The sequence below is a fragment of the Eschscholzia californica genome, unplaced genomic scaffold (genome assembly GCF_041429995.1).
Source record: "Eschscholzia californica isolate CP2 unplaced genomic scaffold, dmEscCali1.0.p SCAF_4, whole genome shotgun sequence".
Lineage (NCBI taxonomy): Eukaryota > Viridiplantae > Streptophyta > Magnoliopsida > Ranunculales > Papaveraceae > Eschscholzia > Eschscholzia californica.
In genome coordinates this window covers 21,002,649-21,023,383 of record NW_028238461.1, presented here as the reverse complement: position 1 = coordinate 21,023,383, position 20,735 = coordinate 21,002,649, and the positions used below count along the sequence as shown (strand labels likewise).

General features: G+C 38.5%; 3 protein-coding genes across 3 annotated transcripts; all 3 read right to left on the bottom strand.

The window, feature by feature from the left end:
- Positions 1 to 2,126: 2,126 nt before the first annotated feature.
- On the bottom strand, positions 2,127 to 3,065 carry LOC147543583 (uncharacterized). Its single transcript, XM_086635473.1, has one exon. The coding sequence runs from the start codon at positions 3,063 to 3,065 to the stop codon at positions 2,127 to 2,129; it is 939 nt and encodes a 312-aa protein (XP_086491599.1).
- Positions 3,066 to 13,307: 10,242 nt separating this feature from the next.
- LOC147543582 (uncharacterized) lies at positions 13,308 to 13,739 on the bottom strand. The gene has a single exon (XM_086635471.1). It carries the CDS (start codon positions 13,737 to 13,739, stop codon positions 13,308 to 13,310), a length of 432 nt encoding a protein of 143 aa, XP_086491597.1.
- Positions 13,740 to 19,682: 5,943 nt separating this feature from the next.
- On the bottom strand, positions 19,683 to 20,159 carry LOC147543581 (uncharacterized). Its single transcript, XM_086635470.1, has one exon. The coding sequence runs from the start codon at positions 20,157 to 20,159 to the stop codon at positions 19,683 to 19,685; it is 477 nt and encodes a 158-aa protein (XP_086491596.1).
- Between the last annotated feature and the right edge of the window lie 576 nt (positions 20,160 to 20,735).

Here is a 20,735-nt window from a genome sequence, read left to right as displayed (position 1 = left end):
ATTAAAGTTTCCTAATCTATTATATTAAAACAGCTCAGTTAGTTATCCAGAAGATAAGTCTGGCCGTTTATTTTTGTTGGTCGTTCACATCCGACGGATGATATCAAATCCTTTCTCTGTAATTTAGATCAAAACAAAAGGATATTGGAGTCAATAAATAAATAAATTTGAAAACCACGAAATCATAACTTCCTTGATATTCTCCACGTTTTCATTTACATTGAAATTCAGTCGGTTATTTTCACAACTTCCTTAAATGTCTCTCGATTTTCTTCTCATTGAAATTCAAACGTGTGAGAGAGAGAAAATAGGAGAGATAAATTGACCTTATTAAGTAACTTCTCAAAATAAATATTCAAAAATCTTTTTCGTTTATTTATTCTTCATATTTTTCAAAATATCATATTTTCCTTGTGTTTGGTAGTCAATTTAGAGTAAGGGAAATTTAGTGTCACGTGGCTTTTTTTTCTAAAATTTCCCCAAAAGAGGTGGAATTATTTACCCTTCTCCAACGGAAGAAAAACTTTCTCCTTCAAGCAACAACCTCTCTCTACTCTTTCTCTCTCTAGATAAGGTAGAGAGAGAGAGAAACAACAACCGAAGAGCTGCTTCAAATTTCACACTTGAAGCCTCATCTTCATTTCTCTTTTAAAACAAAGAGATTAAAGACAATTTTTTGCATCATCTAAATCTGATTTAGTTTCAATTTTACTCTTTTATCTGATCCTTCAAGAAATGGAACTCTCTTGGCTTGAAGGAGGCAAAAGATTAATTCAAAAAAGTAGTTGAACTTCGTTTAGATCAAAAAAATGCTCTTCGGGAAGAGATTTACCGTCTAAAAGAAGAAATAAATTAATTGAATCTACGTTACAATGGTGTTATTGATCAAGTTGAGTCTGTTGGCTTTGAACCAGATTCCTTCGAGTTGTCTGTGAAGAACTTGAAAAATGAACCCTCGATAGTGAGAGAGACCAGAATGAGAGAGATGAAATATATTCTCTTCCACAAAAACTCGAACACATGGAGAAGCTTTTACAAACTAAGTGGACTTCCTGGTTTTCATCCCATTTCCTAATCTTTTCAGCAAGAAATAAAACCTTTTTAATCAATTTTGAAAGAGAAGACAGAAGATGTTAGAGCTATACAGTAGGTTCTCACTAAATTGACTAGTTCATTTGCCCCTGATATTGTTGTCCTCAATTGTAGCCATCACTTTCTTAGGATTGATATCTTCCACTATTGGTCCAATGTCAAGAGGAAGAGTAACCAGGTATGGAGAATTTGAATGCTATTGTTGTTAAATTTGTATGCTATTGTTGTTAAATTTGTATGCTATTGTTGTTGAAATTTGTTGACATTAAAACCCAAATATGATGATTTTTGCGTTAAACTAGCTGGATTTTTTTTCGTTACTAAACCGAATATTACAAAACGAAAAAAATTAGGAAGCAATATATAATTTTTCTTCATCAACCAAAAATGGAGAGTTTGAAAATTCCAAATTGTTTCTCTTAGCGAACCAAACATTAGAAATGTGGAAAATATTTTTGGAGAAAATGTTTCATTGTGAAAATAATTCTCGAAGAAAATTTTACTCTATTATTTTTCCATTTCCCGACTTGCTATCAAACACAACCTTGGTTGTTTGAGTTTTTAAAGTTCTTATCTTCTTCTTAGGTTGGTCAATTGATGTTTAATTTTTATTTTCGGGTGATATAAGAATCAAATTGCTTCCATTGCTCCATAGTAATGTTTCGTCCAACTAATTTTATATTTTAAGTTTATCCCTGTGATCTTTACCTTCAACAGAGAGTTGAATGATAATTATTTTTTGTGGAGGATTTAATGTTGTCTCATATTTTTTTCAGGGAGAAAAAATAATTTAATGAATCAATGAATTTGGCGATGAATGCTTTGTTTCGAAGAAGGAAGGAGAATTTGACAATTCTTTGAGAAGATGCATGTAATTCTTCATTATTATTGTATTGTTTTTTAAATTTACTAATTGTAAATTTACTACTCATTTATTGTTAAATGTTATTTTTGCTACTCATTTTGTAAAATTAGATTACTTCTATGTTTTTTTTTTTATGGAAATAGGCTATTGCCTAGTTTTATTAATTTTATTAACTTTCAAATTGAAGACAACAGTTGGCTTTATCAATGGCCAACTGACTTACAATACATGGAGGAGTATTCATTGTCTCCTCCATTACTTCTTCATTAGAGTTAAAAGTTGATTGCGCTAACAAGTGCGCGACTTGGTTTGCTTGACGGGTACAATAAGAAAAAGAACAATTCGTTAGCTTCGCTTTTTCATTCTTGATATCCACGACTAGAGCTCGAATCTTCCAAGGCATTTCATCATCAATTGAGCTACAAGCGTTTACAACTACTAACGCATCACCTTCCACGGTACATCCATACTGATTAAGGTCAGTGGCTAACCTTATAGCTAATCGAGCTGCTCTAGCTTCAGCCTCCGTAGCCGAAAGAGCTCTAGTTGACTGGGATAGAGCCATTATGAACTCACCCTTTGCGTTTCTACACACAGCAGCTAATGCTGCCTTTCCGTCCTTGTAAGCGGCATCAAAATTCACTTTCAAATTCTCTCGATCTGGCGGGTTCCAACTTGGTGAGAGTTCAATCTTACTTGTTTCATCTTGAATTGGAGATTCTAATTTTGCATCGGAGAAGTCTTGCATCATAGTCGTAGCATCTTTGATTATGACTTGACTACTCGGATTTGTTCCATCAAATACACATTTGTTTCGGGCTTTCCACATGAACCAAGCCACATAACATCGCAATGCAATCACTTCTTCCTCTTCTTTACCTTCAAACCACTTACACAGTAAGGTGGGAAAGGTAATATATCCTTCCAATCTTAGTTGTAGAGGGTGGCTCATCCAAGTTTCCCTGGCAAGTCGGCATCTCCGGAATAGATGGTCAATGTCTTCTTCTTCATTCAAACATACAGAGCACAATTTTGAAACTTGTGAATTGAATCGAAGTGCACGCTTCTTAGTAGGTAATGCATCTTGGAGTACCCTCCATATAAACATCTTCACACGCGGAACAAGTTCCACCTTCGTCCATATTCGGCGCCAAGTGATCCCATTAGTGTAGGGGAATAACCTAGTGTATCTCATACACTTAATTGAATAGTGTTGGTAGCGGAATCTCAAACATCATATGTTTAAACACTATATCCAGGATCTATACATGAACATACCAATGAACTAGATTGGAAAGAAGATTACCTTTTAATCGCTTTCCCACGAACTAAATTCCGATCAGTATTCGGAAGATAAGAGCTCCAAATGTAGCTCCTCTACTTGAGACACGGAATAATGACTTGAACTCCCTCCTTGCAGTCAGCTAGGACCTTCTTGAAGGTTGAGATGAAGAACTCCTTCTTCTTGACTAGATACTTGAGAAAACTCCTTTTCTCTCTCTCTCTCTGAGATGTATATTCTGAAACTCTTTCAGACACTCAGTTGCATGTCTCTCTCTCTAGGTTGTATAATTAGGTATATATAGAATTCCCTAGAAGAGGTATTAGACTCAAACTAGGATTCCATAAACCTAATTATTAGGCAACACCCAAAATACCCTCCATTGGGTCACTTAAGTGTGGCCGGCCAACATAGCCCTTTATGGGCTTTCTTGGCCGGCCCACTTAGGGCCTAGCCGGCCATCACATGGCCGGCACTATTTCCTTGGCCGGCCATCACATGGCCGGCTTCCCTAAAGCCATTCCGGGCCTCCCTTTTGGGCCCGGACATGTTTATCTCTTTCGGACTTCTCCGAATCTTTCAGGACTTATCAATAACGGATCCAATCCACTTATTTGCCATTATCCATCTAGTCAATTCTCTCCGTTCAAATCATTATTCTGTTGTGTAACCCTTGTAGGATCCGGTCTATGTTAGCTGCGAATCAACTCTTGATTCGACGATCGTAGTTGGCTTCTAGCTAAGCATTACAACCCCTAATTGGACCGGACTAATGATCTTCCGAATAAGGTCATTAAGATCCTAATAGCCAAATTGCACGCATTGCATCCTTGGTCGAAGGACACTCCTTCGGAAGGATACCATTCCTTCAGACATTAGGCATCATATCCTTCAGTCTCCCACTTGTACTTAGAACAAGTGCAATGCTCGATTCCCATGTTTTTTCGTATCTCATCTGATATGTCATATTTATCAGACTCTCTTGATCCCGAGAACAACTTCCAATCCAAACAATTAACTCTTAATCCGTTTGAGCACGACCATGCATTTTTCAGTTGTTTCTCATCAAGTGGCCCGGAGATACTTTATCCTGATTTTACTCAGGAAAACATAATCCATTCTTGTACTCCCACTCAATTTCATGTCTATCCTGTCTCCCCCAGTATGCCGCTTTTATAACCACTTTTTACGGATGGCGTTTGACGGTACCAAAGTTCGACATTCCTTCCATAAACTGAGTGAGTACTCATGTTTTGAGGAATCTCTCCAATTTGCTTAAATGAGAGTTATGACATCTTATAACTTCAACTCTTGAAGTACTCTCATTCGGCGGGTTTCCAGTGTATCAACCATACACCCATGAAGTTGACCTTTGAATACTCCTATTCCCATAGCCCAATAAACAACGCTATCTTGTCAATCACTCATGCTAGTCTTCATAAGTCATTATTGTCCAACTAATGACCTGGACTAGGGATAGTAGGATGATGTGCTTCCATGTTCACTTAGTAGGGTTTCTTTCATTAGATCACGTATCTAATAAACCTACCTGGAACACTCCATCCTTTTGGACTGTCGTCTAAATTCTAAACCACAATTTAGATGACGAAATAAACCTAGTTTATTTCGGATAACAAGAGTTTGTAAAATTTGAGCACCCGCGTGAACTCCTTCACGTTCTCAATTTTACAAGTCCTTTTAGGATTCTCCTTCTGGATCCTAATTCCTTAGACCCGAGCATCTCATGATCGTTCTAAGGTGACAGTTTAGTTTCCTTTTCACTTCGCTTTGTAATTATCTTGCTTTTGAACTCTTCGTAAGCTGTTATGATAATATCAGTTTTTCTCCCACTGAAATTAGTACTTCCCAAGTTCTAATTTTACTTTCTTATCTAGTAGAGTTAAGTAACGACTCCCAGCATGGAAAACTCTTTCCCATCTGTTAGCCCTTCCTAAAAGATTCCTATCTTTATTTTCGGAAGATTACTTTTATGACTTTCTTCAATCTTCTGACTTGTATGGGCGACGACATCTTTTCGTACTCCAAGTACTTTTTAGATGTACGGGTAAACAACAATCATCTCATGATCATTCTTATGTTTTCTAACATAAGTGTCTCTCCTGTGTTTATCACGGGAGTTGGGTAGAATTTCTCTCCAAGAGAACTTCTTATTCAGACCTCTCCAAAACTCCTTTTGAACGAGTCTTTATCATCTCAGGTCTATCTCCATAGACTTTTGATGCCCATGGTTAATTCACCCTCGTCTTCTTGTCCTTTCTTGTATGTCTCCTACATACAGGACCTGAAACAACTCTTGTTTCACTCCCACTTACCTTCCTGTCTCACAAGATTTAACCATTCTTACTCTTATCTCTTTGGATTTCCGATCCAATTTCAGAGTGGTTTCTGCTATAGTTCTTTTGAATCTTCTCAAGACTCATTGGGGTTTTTGAGCAACCTTCTTAACTCCTTAAGAAGTTTCCAGGCGATCGTCCCTTGAACCATTCAAGTCGACATCCCTTGTCACGTAAGCCGAGTAACTCTTACTCTCTTTCGTTTTAAGCCGAGTAACTCTTACTCTCTTTTGTTTTAAGGTAAGTAACTCCTTACTTCCTCTTGTTGCTCTTTATCGAATCCCATTCGATTTTTCCTCCCACTTGTCTTCTTAGAAGGACCCTCCTTTTAATGAAGACACCATCGAGAGCAACAATCTCATTGTGTTCCGATGTTTGGCGAGAAAACCCTGTTCTTCTTCTTGAAGAACTTATGTCTAACACGCTTTAGACATTAGAATAATTGATAATTTTAGAACTCCTTCTAAAATAATATCCATATCCGGATGGACTCAATTATTCACTATAGCTTTTAGGTTTTTAGTGGTTTGGCAGATACGTATTAGACTTTGTGTTTTGGAAGACCGATGACTGTCGAACTTATGATCTCATCATATTCTTTAGTCATCCAGACCCACTTCTCGATTTTGGATTTGTTTCTAAAACTTCTCCACAATCAAGTCTTACGTCCATTCTAATCATACTAATCGCAGACTTTCATGTCCAACATTGTTTTCTACGATTAACTGAACTCTTGTACTCTTACAAGATTTAGAATGACTAAGTCGGATCGTTCGTTAAAATTACTTAAAAGTTAGATAGGCTCTTTTAAGAACATCATAAAATATCTCATATTTTATTCACTCCCATAATCTCATTACAGAGTTAATGTTCTAAAAAGAGAAAGAAATACTAAAACTACTTTAAAGTATTGCCTATCGAGTCTATGATCCTTCTTCAGCTTTTCTAGCAACTCTTGCCTTCTCAGCTTTTGACAGGTTCATCTCCTCTTCAATAAATACTCAGCTCCCTCTTGCTCCTGTCATTCACAATGATAAGAGTCTTTTAGGTATCGCATACCTTGAGGAATGTGTATTTAATTGAATAACTTTTAATAATTTTTACCTTGACCGGAACTCCCAGCTCCGCTCTTTCTGTCTTCCAGGAATTTTGGACAGTTTCTTTTCCAATGGCCCGTGCCATCGCAATAGAAACACTTGGAATCAGAATGGGTACTCTTGTTCATGGCAACTTCTTTACCTTTCACTCTACCCGTTTTCTTCCTTTTGAATTTCTGCTTCCCGTCCTTCTTAAATCCCTTTTCTTTATGAACCATTAGAACTTCTTTCTTAGGTTCAGCTATTACAATGTTCTCTTCGGCTGTTTGGAGCATAGCGTGTAGTTCTTCTAGAGATTTGTCCCAGCCATTCATATTATAGTGCATTCTAAATTGATTAAACCCACTATGAAGTGAATGCAAAATAATATCAGTGGCAAAATCTCGGCCATTATCGACTCCCAGTCGATTCAGTTTTTCAAAAAGACTAATCATTTTGAAAACATGTGGCCCTACAGGCTTTCCCTTTTCAAGACGCATATCCAATATCGTCCTTGAAATCTCATACCTCTCCATTCTTGACTTCTTTTGGAACAAATTCCTAAGTTGTCGAATCATGGTGTAGGCATCCATCTCTATGAACTTATCCTGAAGATTAGGTTCCATGGTTGCCAACATGAGGCATGTTATGGGTTCGGACCTCTTCCGAATGTTCCTTTCTTGCTCCCTTTCTTGTTCAGTCGAATCTTCATTGAGAACAGGAATAGGTGTGTCTAATACGTTTGCCTTATGTTCGGATCTTAGGACGAGTCCTAGATTCCTTTCCCATACCATAAAGTTGTCACCATTCAACTTTTCTTTTTCCAGAAGCCAGCGTATGCTGCTTGAGTCTTTTGTTGTCATAATTAAACTACATGTAAGAAATGCGAAAGTGATTAAACTTGTTATCCTGACAATTTTCTTAATTTGCCTATATTATTCTACTTTTGTTGTCCCCTTAGAATAATATAATTCCTAGATCCCATTCCTGTGAAGTTAAGCGTACTTTGGCACTGCCCTTAACTTCACCCTCCTGGGTGAGTAACTCCTTACTGATCATATCTCATATGACTCTTGGTTAACGATTTAAACATTAAATCGTCCTTTAGCCTCGAAGTCCAAAACCCTTTTGCTGACTCGTTTGAGAATAACCATTTAGGCATGTAGACCTCTTCATAGATCTACCCGTATTGTCCCGAGGTAAAAGATGGCACCCTGCTTTGGCATGACCCACCATCGATGAACAAGGGCTCAACAGGTGTCTTAATCTTGGTAGGCTTTACTCAAAATTCTTTTTGGGACTTATTACGTAATTTATCAAGTTGCGTTACTGTGAACTCTAGCATAACCATTCATGATTTATTACGTAAAAGTTTATGTGGGTTTGCGTAATGATTTGTTAAATCTTAGTATTACCCCTTAAAAGATCCCATCTTTTAAGTTTATTTCTTGTTCGCCTATGGTTCGATTGGATTCATATCCAAGAACCTCTATTGACTACTCCCACTTGAACCATGATCTCATCATTCAGTTCGTCAATAGATTCTAAGACCCTATACTCTAAGTATTATTCGGGCACAACTCCTTGCGCTTAGAACAAGAAACGATAATCCTATCTAAAGGTATACTATTCTACGCAATCACATACATCCATACATACAAAAATATGACAATCATAATAAATAAAGTATGTATCCTAGATTCGTTTCTAGGTTTTGCTATCGCATAGCTATTCGTGGGAATTTGTGACATCTCTATGTCTAATGTTTCTATAGTTTCGTATTCTCAATACTCAAACTAGAACATTATGTTTCTTCCTTAATTGTTTCCAAAATCAAAATAAGGAAAAACTCCGTTCGGGTACTCCTCTAACCCGGGTCTAAGTCGGAAAAATTATGCTCGGAACCGGGAGAAAAGTCTGAAAAACTCCCTTTCAGATCATGGCCCAAAAAAAAGCCCTTGAGTCTCACTCAAAAAGATCTGAGTCAACCCTGGTCAAAGTCCCTTGACTGGTCTCTAGTCAACTCTTGACTCAGCCTGGTCAAGGTCCGGTCCTAGAGACAGCACCTTCCTCCCGTGCTATGTCTCTCGGGCAGACGCATCCTAGCCCAGCTAGACGCTTCTGTCCTAGGACAGACCATAGACATCTCGGGTGAGATGTCCAGACCATCCGGTCGCTGCATATGCCTCTCGGATGCTTAATCTGAGAGCTGTTGGAACTTCCCAGACGTGTCTGGTCTCGGGACAGCACATGTGCCATCTCGGATGTTCGGTCCGAGATGCACCCGTGCTCCACAGTCGCGTCCCAGACGCTTCTGTGCACAGACGGAGAGGCCATCCTATCTTGGATGCCTTCTGGACGCGTCCAGACGCGTCCTAGACGCTTCTGGATGCTCCGGTCGCACCAGAGTTGCGTCCGGAAGCTTCCAGTCGCATCCGAGATGCTTCTGGTTGCTCCAGACGCATCCGAGATGCTTCTGGTTGCTCCAGACGCATCCGAGATGCTTCTGGTTGCTCCAGACGCATCCTGGATGCATCCGGACGCCCGTCCAGTGTCTCGGTCCTAGACCGAGACTCTAAATAGGTTCCCTCGAGCGCGTCCCAGACGCGTCAGGGATATCCGAGACGCTCCTGTCTCGGAATCCTATTCCGTCTCGGACTGGGATGTCCCAGACGCGTCCCGCGCGCTGGGACGTCCGAGACCCGAGAGTCTCGGACTGGGATGTCCCAGACGCGTCCCGCGCGCTGGGACGTCCGAGACCCGAGAGTCTCGGACTCCTAGTCCGTGTTGGACTGGGATTCCCAGACGCGTCCAAGACGCTCTGGGATGTCCGAGACCCGAGAGTCTCGGACTCCTAGTCCAGCTCGGACTAGGATTCCCGGTCCTTCACGGACTGGGATTTCCAGTCCATGTCCCTATCTGTCTCGGACTGTCTGTCCGAGACGTGTTGGTCCGGCCCGGACGCGTCCTGGACGCGTCCTGGCCGGTCCGGCCAGTAGGGTTTCCAAACTTTTTGGAAATCCTGCCGTTCCAACTAATTTTTCTTTTCTTTTTCTTTGTTCCAGCTGCTGTTAGGTACTGTTTTTGATCAATTCATCAACGAATCTTCATGGTTTTGATGATTTTTATCAAAATTCTAAAACCCTAACACTTGTTTATGAAAACTCTTTTCATAAAACTATGTTTCTAGTGTTTCTAGGTCATGAATCTCATCCAAAACCCTAATTTGATCTCATCAAACTTATGTTTAAATCTCTATTCAAACATTAAAACACTAATATCTAGTTGTTCAAGTATGAATCTAATTCATCTAGTCAAAGATAGTTCATGCAAACGGCTCGTGATGCCACTGTAGGGGAATAACCTAGTGTATCTCATACACTTAATTGAATAGTGTTGGTAGCGGAATCTCAAACATCATATGTTTAAACACTATATCCAGGATCTATACATGAACATACCAATGAACTAGATTGGAAAGAAGATTACCTCTTAATCGCTTTCCCACGAACTAAATTCCGATCAGTATTCGGAAGATAAGAGCTCCAAGTGTAGCTCCTCTACTTGAGACACCGAATAATGACTTGAACTCCCTCCTTTCAGTCAGCTAGGACCTTCTTGAAGGTTGAGATGAAGAACTCCTTCTTCTTGACTAGATACTTGAGAAAACTCCTTTTCTCTCTCTCTCTCTGAGATGTATATTCTGAAACTCTTTCAGACACTCAGTTGCATGTCTCTCTCTCTAGGTTGTATAATTAGGTATATATAGAATTCCCTAGAAGAGGTATTAGACTCAAACTAGGATTCCATAAACCTAATTATTAGGCAACACCCAAAATACCCTCCATTGGGTCACTTAAGTGTGGCCGGCCAACATAGCCCTTTATGGGCTTCCTTGGCCGGCCCACTTAGGGCCTAGCCGGCCATCACATGGCCGGCCCTATTGCCTTGGCCGGCCATCACATGGCCGGCTTCCCTAAAGCCATTCCGGGCCTCCCTTTTGGGCCCGGACATGTTTATCTCTTTCGGACTTCTCCGAATCTTTCAGGACTTATCAATAACGGATCCAATCCACTTATTTGCCATTATCCATCTAGTCAATTCTCTCCGTTCAAATCATTATTCTGTGGTGTAACCCTTGTAGGATCCGGTCTATGTTAGCTGCGAATCAACTCTTGATTCGACGATCGTAGTTGACTTCTAGCTAAGCATTACGACCCCTAATTGGACCGGACTAATGATCTTCCGAATAAGGTCATTAAGATCCTAATAGCCAAATTGCACGCATTGCATCCTTGGTCGAAGGACACTCCTTCGGAAGGATACCATTCCTTCAGACATTAGGCATCATATCCTTCAATTAGGCAGCTCCATGTTTTGCGAAGAAGACGACATTTATTTTTCTAAAGACTGATAGAGTGATTTAGATGTGAACTCCCCCTTTACTGTGAATGTCCAAATTAGTTTATCATCTATATTTCTGCCTATCAATGGGATTTGCAAAATTGCATTTGCTGATAACGAATCAAAAGTAGCTTCAATAATATTCTTGTTCCACCTTCCATCGATGTCAAATAGGTCACACCCCCGAAATAGGTTTTTTACATCGGTGTCATCTTTCTTAGTTCCCGGTTTAAAACCTCGGAGGGTTGGAACCCATGGGTCGTCCCAAATTCGAACAGTTTCTCCATTACCAACCGAGTAACACATTCCATCTTTCATAATGCCTCTCATCTCCATCATACTCCTCCAGGTTAATGTACTTGTTGCTTTTTGTTCATGTTTCCAGAAATCCTTGTTTTTTAGGTATTTGGCCCTTAATAATTGTACCCACAAATCCTCCGGTTCCGAAATGAATCTCCATATTAAGTTTCCCACCATAGCTTTATTCATTGTACCCATATCTCGAATACCCAGTCCACCATTCTTTTGACTAGCTTGTAGCTTCCTCCAATTCAAGTAATGCATCTTGGGTTTTTCCGTATTGTGCACCCACCAAAAGTTTCGCTGAACCCTTTCAATTTTATCAACAACTCCTTTAGGTGCAATATTTGTCGATAAAAAATAAATGAGAATCGACAATAGTTCACTCTTTAGAAGCGTAGTTCTTCCCGCATGAGATAAAGTACTTCTTTTCCACCCCATTAGTTTTTTTTCAATTTTTGTACTATAAAATCATAAGAAGATACTTTATGCTTTGGTTTCAATATGTAGTACTTTATGCCCAAGTATACTTCATCGCTTTTCATCTCATTAACTTCGAGCCTATTCAAGATAAATTCCCTTCTATCATCTTCACAGTTAGCACTAAATTGAATTGATGATTTCTGGAAGTTGATAAGTTGCCCTGAGCATTGAGCATACATATCTAGGATGTCTTTTAATTTTGATACATTGGTCTCACTAGCTTTCCCGAAAAAGAACAAATCATCAGCGAACATAAGGTGTCTAATACACGGAGTATATATGTTAACTTTAATTCCATTATACGACCCATCTTTCTCTGCTTGTGCCACCAATTTTGTGAGAGTTTCCGAGCATAGAATAAATAAGTACGGGCTAAGTGGACAACCTTGTCTTAGCCCTCTTTCACTGAAGAAGTGGCCTTTTGGGCGCCCATTCAATAATATCGAAAAAGATGCCGTTGAGACACAATTCATGATGAGTAGATGTGTATTTCCAGTAATACCATATCGTGTAAGAACCACACTCAGAAATTGTCATTCCACCCTATCGTATGCCTTCGCCATATCAACTTTCAAAGCAAAATAGCCATCTTTCGCTGAGGTCTGCGCAATAGAGTGAAACATTTCTTGGGCCACAATAATATTGTCAGAGATCTGACGTGCGGGTACAAATGCATTTTGTACTTGAGAAATAAGTTGCCCTATAAGTGGTATGAACCTGTGTGTTAGTATCTTTGTAACAACACGATACAATACATTACATAGAGCAATTGGTCTGAACTCCACTGGTCTTTCAGGTGCCTTCACTTTTGGAATTAATGCGATGAACGTGTGGTTTAGATTACCTGGTAATTGACCTGATATAACGATGTTCCTGATTTGGCTAGTAGATTCGTCACCAATAATCGACCAACACTTCTTGTAAAATAGAGTTGGAAAACCGTCAGGTCCAGGCGCTTTAGAAGATTTCATCTCTTTAAGTATGTTCCAAATCTCCTCTTTCGATGTGGCGCACTAAGCATAAGGTTCTCTGTAGCTAATAGTGGACGCTTTGTGAGTTCCAGAGCCTCGGGGAAGTCGTCTGTTTGTTCTGACCTAGATGCTCTGTAAAAATGATCAATGAACTCATTAGAAACTTTAATCGGGTCTGCAGACTAGCTCTGATCGGCTAATTTGATAGCAAGAATATTATTTTTCCTCCTTCTGTTATGAACCGAGAGGTGGAAAAATTTGGTATTAAGATCGTCATCCTGAGCCCAATATTTCTTTGCTCTCTGCTGCCAAAAGGTCCTCCATTCTTCTTAAATGTTCCAACTTCACTGTAGCTCTTTTTTCCTCCTCTAAAGAGACCGACGAGGGTGACCGATTTTGTAGTTCGAGGAGATCTTTTTCAGCTTGTTTGATTTGAGAAAATAGTTGCCCTACCCTGACTTTGCTTCATCCCTTGAATTTCTATGCCAATTGAGGTAGTTTCTGAACAAATCTCCCATTAGTCAGACCCCAACTTTCTTTCACTACATTGTCAAACTCAGCATGAAGAGTCCAATGAGCTTCAAAACGGAAAGGAATATTTCCATGAGTTTTCTGTTTCGAAGTGTTCATTATAATAGGTGCATGATTGCTATTAAACCTCGGCAAGTGTTTAACTATCGAGTTTGGAAATCGAGGTCTCCATTCAGGGTTTGCAAGAACTCTATCTAACCTTTCTCGTATATGATGTTGGATTCCTCGACCATTTGCCCAAGTATAAGCAGGACCGGAGTATCCTAAATCAATAAGATTACAATCTGTAATCATGTTTCTGAATTGTTCCGCCGCTTTACTGTTTAGTCCGGATCCGCCCCATTTTTCTAAATTAGTGGTAATAGCATTGAAGTCCCCCATCGCACACCACGGTTCCTGTATATTAAAACTGAAATTTCTCATAAAATCCCAAAAAGCTCCTCTATCATTCATACGTGCATGGAGGCCCATAAACTGAAAGTAAGCTCCAATTCTGTAATTGCCCTATCTCCTTTATTCTCGAGTGTATATGATTTGAAGAAGAAAAGACAATGTCTAGACACACATCGTCATCCCATAAAACCCATAGTCCTCCACTCAACCCAATTGTCGGTACAATAAAATAGTTCTTATAAATCAATTTTTGAATCCAAATATTCGAAGAAGTTTGTGATAACTTAGTTTCAGACAGAAAAACAATAGAAGGTTTTACTGCCCGGAGGAATGTATTCAAGGACATAATTGTCGGGTCATTCCCCACTCCCCGACAATTCCAACTTTGTACAATCATTGAGGGAGCGGCCTTAAGGGGCTGGCCGCCATCACCCTGGTATGGTCTACACGTTCAATATCAAATTTTCTTTTTTTACCTACTTCTTCGACTATCTCTTCATCGATTAATTTCATTGCTCGACTCCGCTTTGTACTCTTTGGACTTACTAAGTCTTGAGATTTCTTAACTTTGTTCACCATTCTAGCTTGCTTCCTCCAAGACCCGCGACTGGGGCTGTGTATTATTCGATCGGAATTTTTGGCAGCCTTGTGCATATCATTTTGTAAAATTAGATTACCTACCTTGAACATCTACATGATAAACATAAAAAAGTAATATTTTGTTTCTGTATGAATTTTATTTCTATTGGTAAGTCAATTTGATTCGGTCATTCGAAACAAAGTATAAATGTTACACTTAAGAGATTCGGAATTGTAAGCCACTTTATTTGTTCGGTCAACCTAAACATGGACAAATCTCCCATTTTAAGTTATTTTGATTCGGAAATTTTATTGGTAAGTTAATTTGCTTCCTCTAAAGGTTTTTCTATTGGTAAGTTAATTTGATTCGGAAATAAAATATATATCTTTCTCTTCTTCTAGAGGTTTTTCTATTGTTAAGTTTAAGTTTTTTACCTCTTTTTATCCCAGAAGTCTCATCCGACATGAGAAGTTTAAGTTTTTCTCTTCAAAATTTGATTATCTTTGAAGAAATAACTATATTTTTTTTTCTTTTATTTGCTTGCAGGTTTTCATCAACCATATGGATGTAAGTACATTTTCATTTTACTTATGGCAAATGTGTCCATGTTGATTTGTATTATCCCTGTTGTTTTTTAATTTTCTTATCTTACTTATCTTTGTAGGTTTGATTAGTGTCTACCTGAAATTTAAATTGATTTCTTTAAACAAATTCCAGATTAAAGAATATTAATTTGATTTTTTTTTTTTTGAAAAATTAGACAGGAGAAACACTGAAATTGGCAGTGAGAAAGATAAGAAGGAACGAGGGAGAAAAGATAGACGTCTTTGATTGTAAAAGAAAATTTGTGGTTGTAAAGCTTGAGGTTGTAAAAGCACGTTTAGGTTTACTAATATATAAAACGATTTTTGTTTTTCTTTTCAACTTCATTATTTTTTAATGTATTTTTACGATAAAATACGTTACTAAATGTGTTTGGAGAAAATATTGAGAAGAGTAGTTACAAATTCTTTTGTGCATAAATGTTGATGAGTTTAATGTAAAAATTTGTTTGTGTTATATGTTGAAGAGTTTAATCATATGAAGTCCGATGGTTTACAGTTTTTTTTTTTCATTCTCTCTTTAGTCTTTTTTGCATAAATGTTTATAGTTTTTTCTTTTTCTCTTTAGTAGTTACTAATTCTTTTCTGTATACATGTTGATGAGTTTAATGTATTTGTTTGTGTTATACGTTGAAGAGTTTAATCATATGAAGTCCGATGGTTTATTGTACTTTTTCTTTCTGTTTAGTAGTTACTAATTCTTTTCAGCATAATGTTGATGAGTTTAATGTATTTATTTTTTCTATGGCAATAATGTATTTGTTTTTTCAATGGCAATAATATTTGTGTGTTTTAATGTTGAAGACTTTAATATTAAGTTCCATGGTTCTTTCAAAAAAAAAAAAGTTCCATGGTTTATCATTTTTTTCTTTCTCTCTTTAGGTGTTTTTTTTTAGTTTCTCATCAATCTTTCAAATTTTAGACAAACCTAAAAAGATTTCCCTTGCATGTAGAATGTAAAAAAGTGAAATCCCGTCGTATTGGTCTGATTAACACAAACCAAATCAAACTGACGACACCAATGTATAATTAACTAGGTTCCCACCGCGCCTTACGGGCGCGGTAGATCCCTTTTGGCTAACGCCGTCGAGATAGAATGCGGTGAGACAATTTATTTATCGCGGTCGACTACAGCTAAGCGGTGCATGTATATCGAGTCAATGCATATACCAAGATGTCCATACATCATAAAATTCATTTTTAGGACATCTAGGATCACAATCGAGAGACATTTAAGGAAGTTGTGAATATAACCGACTGAATTTCAATGTGAATGAAAACGTGGAGAACACATTACGGATGACAGCTACTCGCGTGACCTCATATTGTGTGAAAATGGGCAGCAATGTGCATGCACTTCTTGGGTCCTCCACACGCTCAATGGGTAAATTCGAAGCCTACTGGTTAAGACATGAAGAGTATTCTATGCAACTTGATCGACATTGGCAAGATTTTGACACTGATGTCCCTACCAAATTACGTAATGTGAAAGAGCAACTACAAAATTGGGGTAGAGCCAGCTTTGGGAACATTGACAGACGCCTTTTGATTCTCAAGTGTAGACTCGCTCAAATCCAATCCCAGCCTGTTTCTAATTTGTCGCTACAACAGGAATCTCAAATACAAGAGGATCTTATAAATTTGGAAGAACTACAAAGAACTAGATTAGAGCAACGGACACGACAGTTCTGGGCTTTGAACGGAGACAGAAACACGAAGCCCTTCCATGTTGTTGTTTCCAATAGATGACGCAAAAATCATATTCAACGCCACTCTAATGAGAATTAGATCACTTCCAAATCAGGTATTGAGGATGAACTAGTTGATCACTTTCAGAACGTTTCTGCAGAACAGGTTGATCTAGCCCCACTGTCGGTGTTATCAGGTTTTTATCAAATGTCGGCAGATAATATTCAAGCTATTCCGACGATCCCTTTAGCGGAAGAAATAAAACAGATAATATTCAATATGGGTGCCCTCAAAAGTCCGGGCCAGATGAGCTACCATGTCTATTCAATTGGAATGGTTGGAATATCGTAGGCCCAGAAATTATTAAATTTATCAGGAGACTTTTAGAACTGAGCATTTTCCTCCCGAATTGAATACGACTAACATTGTTTTGATTCCCAAAACTGGTCATCCATCAACACCTACCGACAACCGACCGATTACTCTCTGTAACACCTTATACAAGTTCATCACCAAGATCATTACAAATCGTCTAAGGCCATATCTAGAAAACTGCATTCACTAGAATCAGAACGCATTTGTGCTAAATAGGCAAATTATGGACAATATTGTTATAGTGCATGAATCTCTTCACTCTATGAGGTTATCAAAATCTAAGGTGGGGGTTTTATATTGAAAGTTGACATGGCAAAAGCCTATGATAGGGTGGACTGGGGATTTCTTAAGCAGCTTCTTGTTTCTTTGGGAATCACAGACTATATGCTTACTCTTATAATGTGGTGTGTTACTTCTGCCAGATTCAGTATTCTAGTCAATGATTAATATTATGGGGAATTCACATCTTCTCGAGGGCTTCGACAGGGATGCCCTCTGCCCCTCTATTAACTTATTCTGGTCTCACAAGTTTTATCTCTCTTGATCGAGAATTTCTAACTGGGGGCATTATTTGATGGATACAGGGTGAACTCTCGAGCACCTAGAGTCATTCACCTATTATTTGCAGGCTACCCTAAAAAACCTACATGATATTCAAATTATTCTTGATAAATAAATGGGTTTCTCGGGTTAGAAAGTTAATTTTTCAAAATCCTCGATTATATTCAGCTCAGGAGTGGTGAGGGAGCTTCGAGAACTATTAATGGAAACATTAAATGCACCTCTGATGGTAGATACAGAAAGGTATCTAGGCTCACTCATTCTTAAGCCAAAAAATCGAGTACAATCCCATGAGGTACTAGTACTAAAATTCATATCGAGACTGGCGGGTTGAAAGAGAAGATTCATATCCCAAGCTGGTCGAACTACTCTTATCAAGGCTTCTTTGAGCCCTATGAGTACCTATGTCATAGGACTTTCTCTTCTACCTCAAGGTATCATTAATTAACTAGAAAAAAAATTAAGAGAGACTTTTGGTGGAATCAGGAGGAAGGGGGACACAAGATGCACTTCCTCCCATGGAATCTCATCCAAAAGTCAAAGGAACCCGGAGATCTGGGTATTAGGCTTTTGGCGAAGGTTAATAAGTCTCTTGTGGCAAAATTAGCCCGAAGACTTATCACAAACCTTAAATCTACATGGACGCAGATCATTATTGCTAAATATTATAGAAATTCGTCCTTCTGGACTGAAACAAAGAAAGCAAATGCCTTCCCTCTCTGGAATTCTCTCATGGAAGTAAAGGAAGACCTAGGAAACAGAGTTGCTGGCAAGTGGGAGATGGATCTTTGATTAGTATATTGAACGACCCCTGGATTACTGACCTACCGGATTTCAAACCTCAATGTATAGCTCAACTTCCTGAAAATGTAAAAAAAGTTTCAGACTTAATTAATAGTATTCAAAGGTCTTGGAATGTGGATACATGATAACATATATTTCACCCAGATACAGTCGCAGCTATACTTTGAATTCCTTTATCTAAATTCATAATTTTAGATAGACTTACATGGTTACCTACCACTACTGGAGTCTTCACACCAAAGTCTTTTTTCGGGGAAATTAATCAAGTCAACACAAGCAACTGGGCAAATAGTTCATTTTCTTGGTCTAAATTATGCAAATTAACCAAAAGTGTTGCAATTCTTATGGAAAATGGTAAATGGAGGTTTACCTGTGCTATCCTCCAACGCCAGAGCTAACAACCACATTTGCACCACCTGCCCTCTTTGCCTTCATGATGAGGAAACTACACACCACTTATTCCACTCTTGCCATATATTCATGGAACTATAGACGAAAGCTCAGGTAGTGGAAACATGTAACATGGAGGAGGATTCAAAAATATTAATATAGTCTCTCATCAATCTTGCAAAGGTAAATCCACAAAAACTTAAGTTTTATGCTTACCTCTAATGGTTCTTTTGGAAAGAAGGAAACAAGAAACACTTTAATCAGGTTCTGATCCATCTCGAGGGCATCATCATCAGGGCATCCAAGATGGAAAACAAATCAGATCCAACTGCATCAACTACTTCGCCTCTTGATCCTCACTAGATCGCACCACTGCCAGATATGAATAGAATACACTTTGATGGTGCTTATGGCCCTCAGGGTGCCTCAGTAGGGGTGTTTATTCGGAACACAGAGGGGTCGGTTATCTTCAAGGAAGGACGAAGAATCAATCCCCAATCGCCATTGATGAGTGAGGCGGAGGCTGTTTTTGGCATTTTAGAAGGCTTCAGGTCTAGGGTTAGCTCGGCTATTTATAGAAGGAGATTCGAGTGTGTTAATCGAGCCAGTAAGGGATGACCAAGATTGCATCCCATGGAGAATAAGATCAACTGTGTTAGAGATCAAGGAATACGTGGCTCGGTTTGAAGCAGTCATCTTGCAGGCAATCCCGCGTGGCGACAATCTGGAGGCCCATCTCACGACTCAAGCAGTTTTTTATCCGGATTGAATTATCTTTTGTATTTTGGTCCTCCTTTTTTGGAGTCTTGTCTTGTTTGATCCTTAACTTCATTTGTAATGACTCTTTCGCCTTTGACAATCTATGAAGTTTTTTTTTTTTTTTGATGAAGAGAAATACCATTAAAAAAACTAACGTCAATTACATACCAACTAAACATCCGAAATAAAAGAGGGAAAATCATTCCAAATTTTCTTTTGACAATGTGTACGGCCCCATTTAGCTAAAGCATCTGCATGAGTATTGCAAGTTCTTGACACATGAGAAAAGATTATTCCTGTGAATTTGTCGTTGATGTCTTTAATCTGTGGGATGATTCTTTGCGACTGCCAGTGAATCCCTCCTCCATTGCTATTGAGATATTGAATTAATGCTTGATTATCGCTTTCTAATTGCACGTGAGAGAGTTGTAGTTGAATCGCCCATAAAAGACCATGTAATATAGCCAAGCTTTCACATTCTTCTGCGTGTTGTCCGCGTACGGTATCCGCTGCCGCTATTATAAAGTTTGCCTCTGCATCTCGGATAATGCATCCAATCCCAGCCGGTTCATTGAGACTAATAAATGAGGCGTCGACGTTGATCTTTAAGAATGGTGTCGATGGAGGTCTCCATGTTTGAATCTTCATTTTTCTCCGCATTTAGTTGTAGTATTGGACTCATTCTTGAGTGGTGTAGTCGTAGTATTGTTAATTCTTTCGATCATTTGTAATGGATTTTGTTTATTCGTCGTAAAGCAATTCTCGCATCGTGCTTTCCAAATAAACTATAAAATTTTAGCATATAGATTTATAGTTTCTTCCTCTAGAGATTTCCATTGTTGAATCCATTGTATAGTAGTAGTGATATGATCCGTTCTAACTTGATAATGAAACCAAATTGCTTTTGCGAAAGTACAATGCAGCATCACATGGTCAAGAGTCTCATCCTCATTACAATTAACACATGAGTAATTATTATCAATAAATCTACCAATTTTTGCTTTCACCGGTAAGCTATTAGTGCAACATTTCCAGGGAAATAATTTAATGCCAGGTAGTGTATTCATATTCCATATAAAGAACCAGTCCATCTGTTTTAGTATCGTGAGCTCTATATTAGTTCTTAAATGGTTGTACATAGATTTGAGTGAGAAATTACCAAAAAAAAACAGTTTGTATGACATTCTAAAGCAAACAGAGCCACATGTACTTTTAGGTATTTAA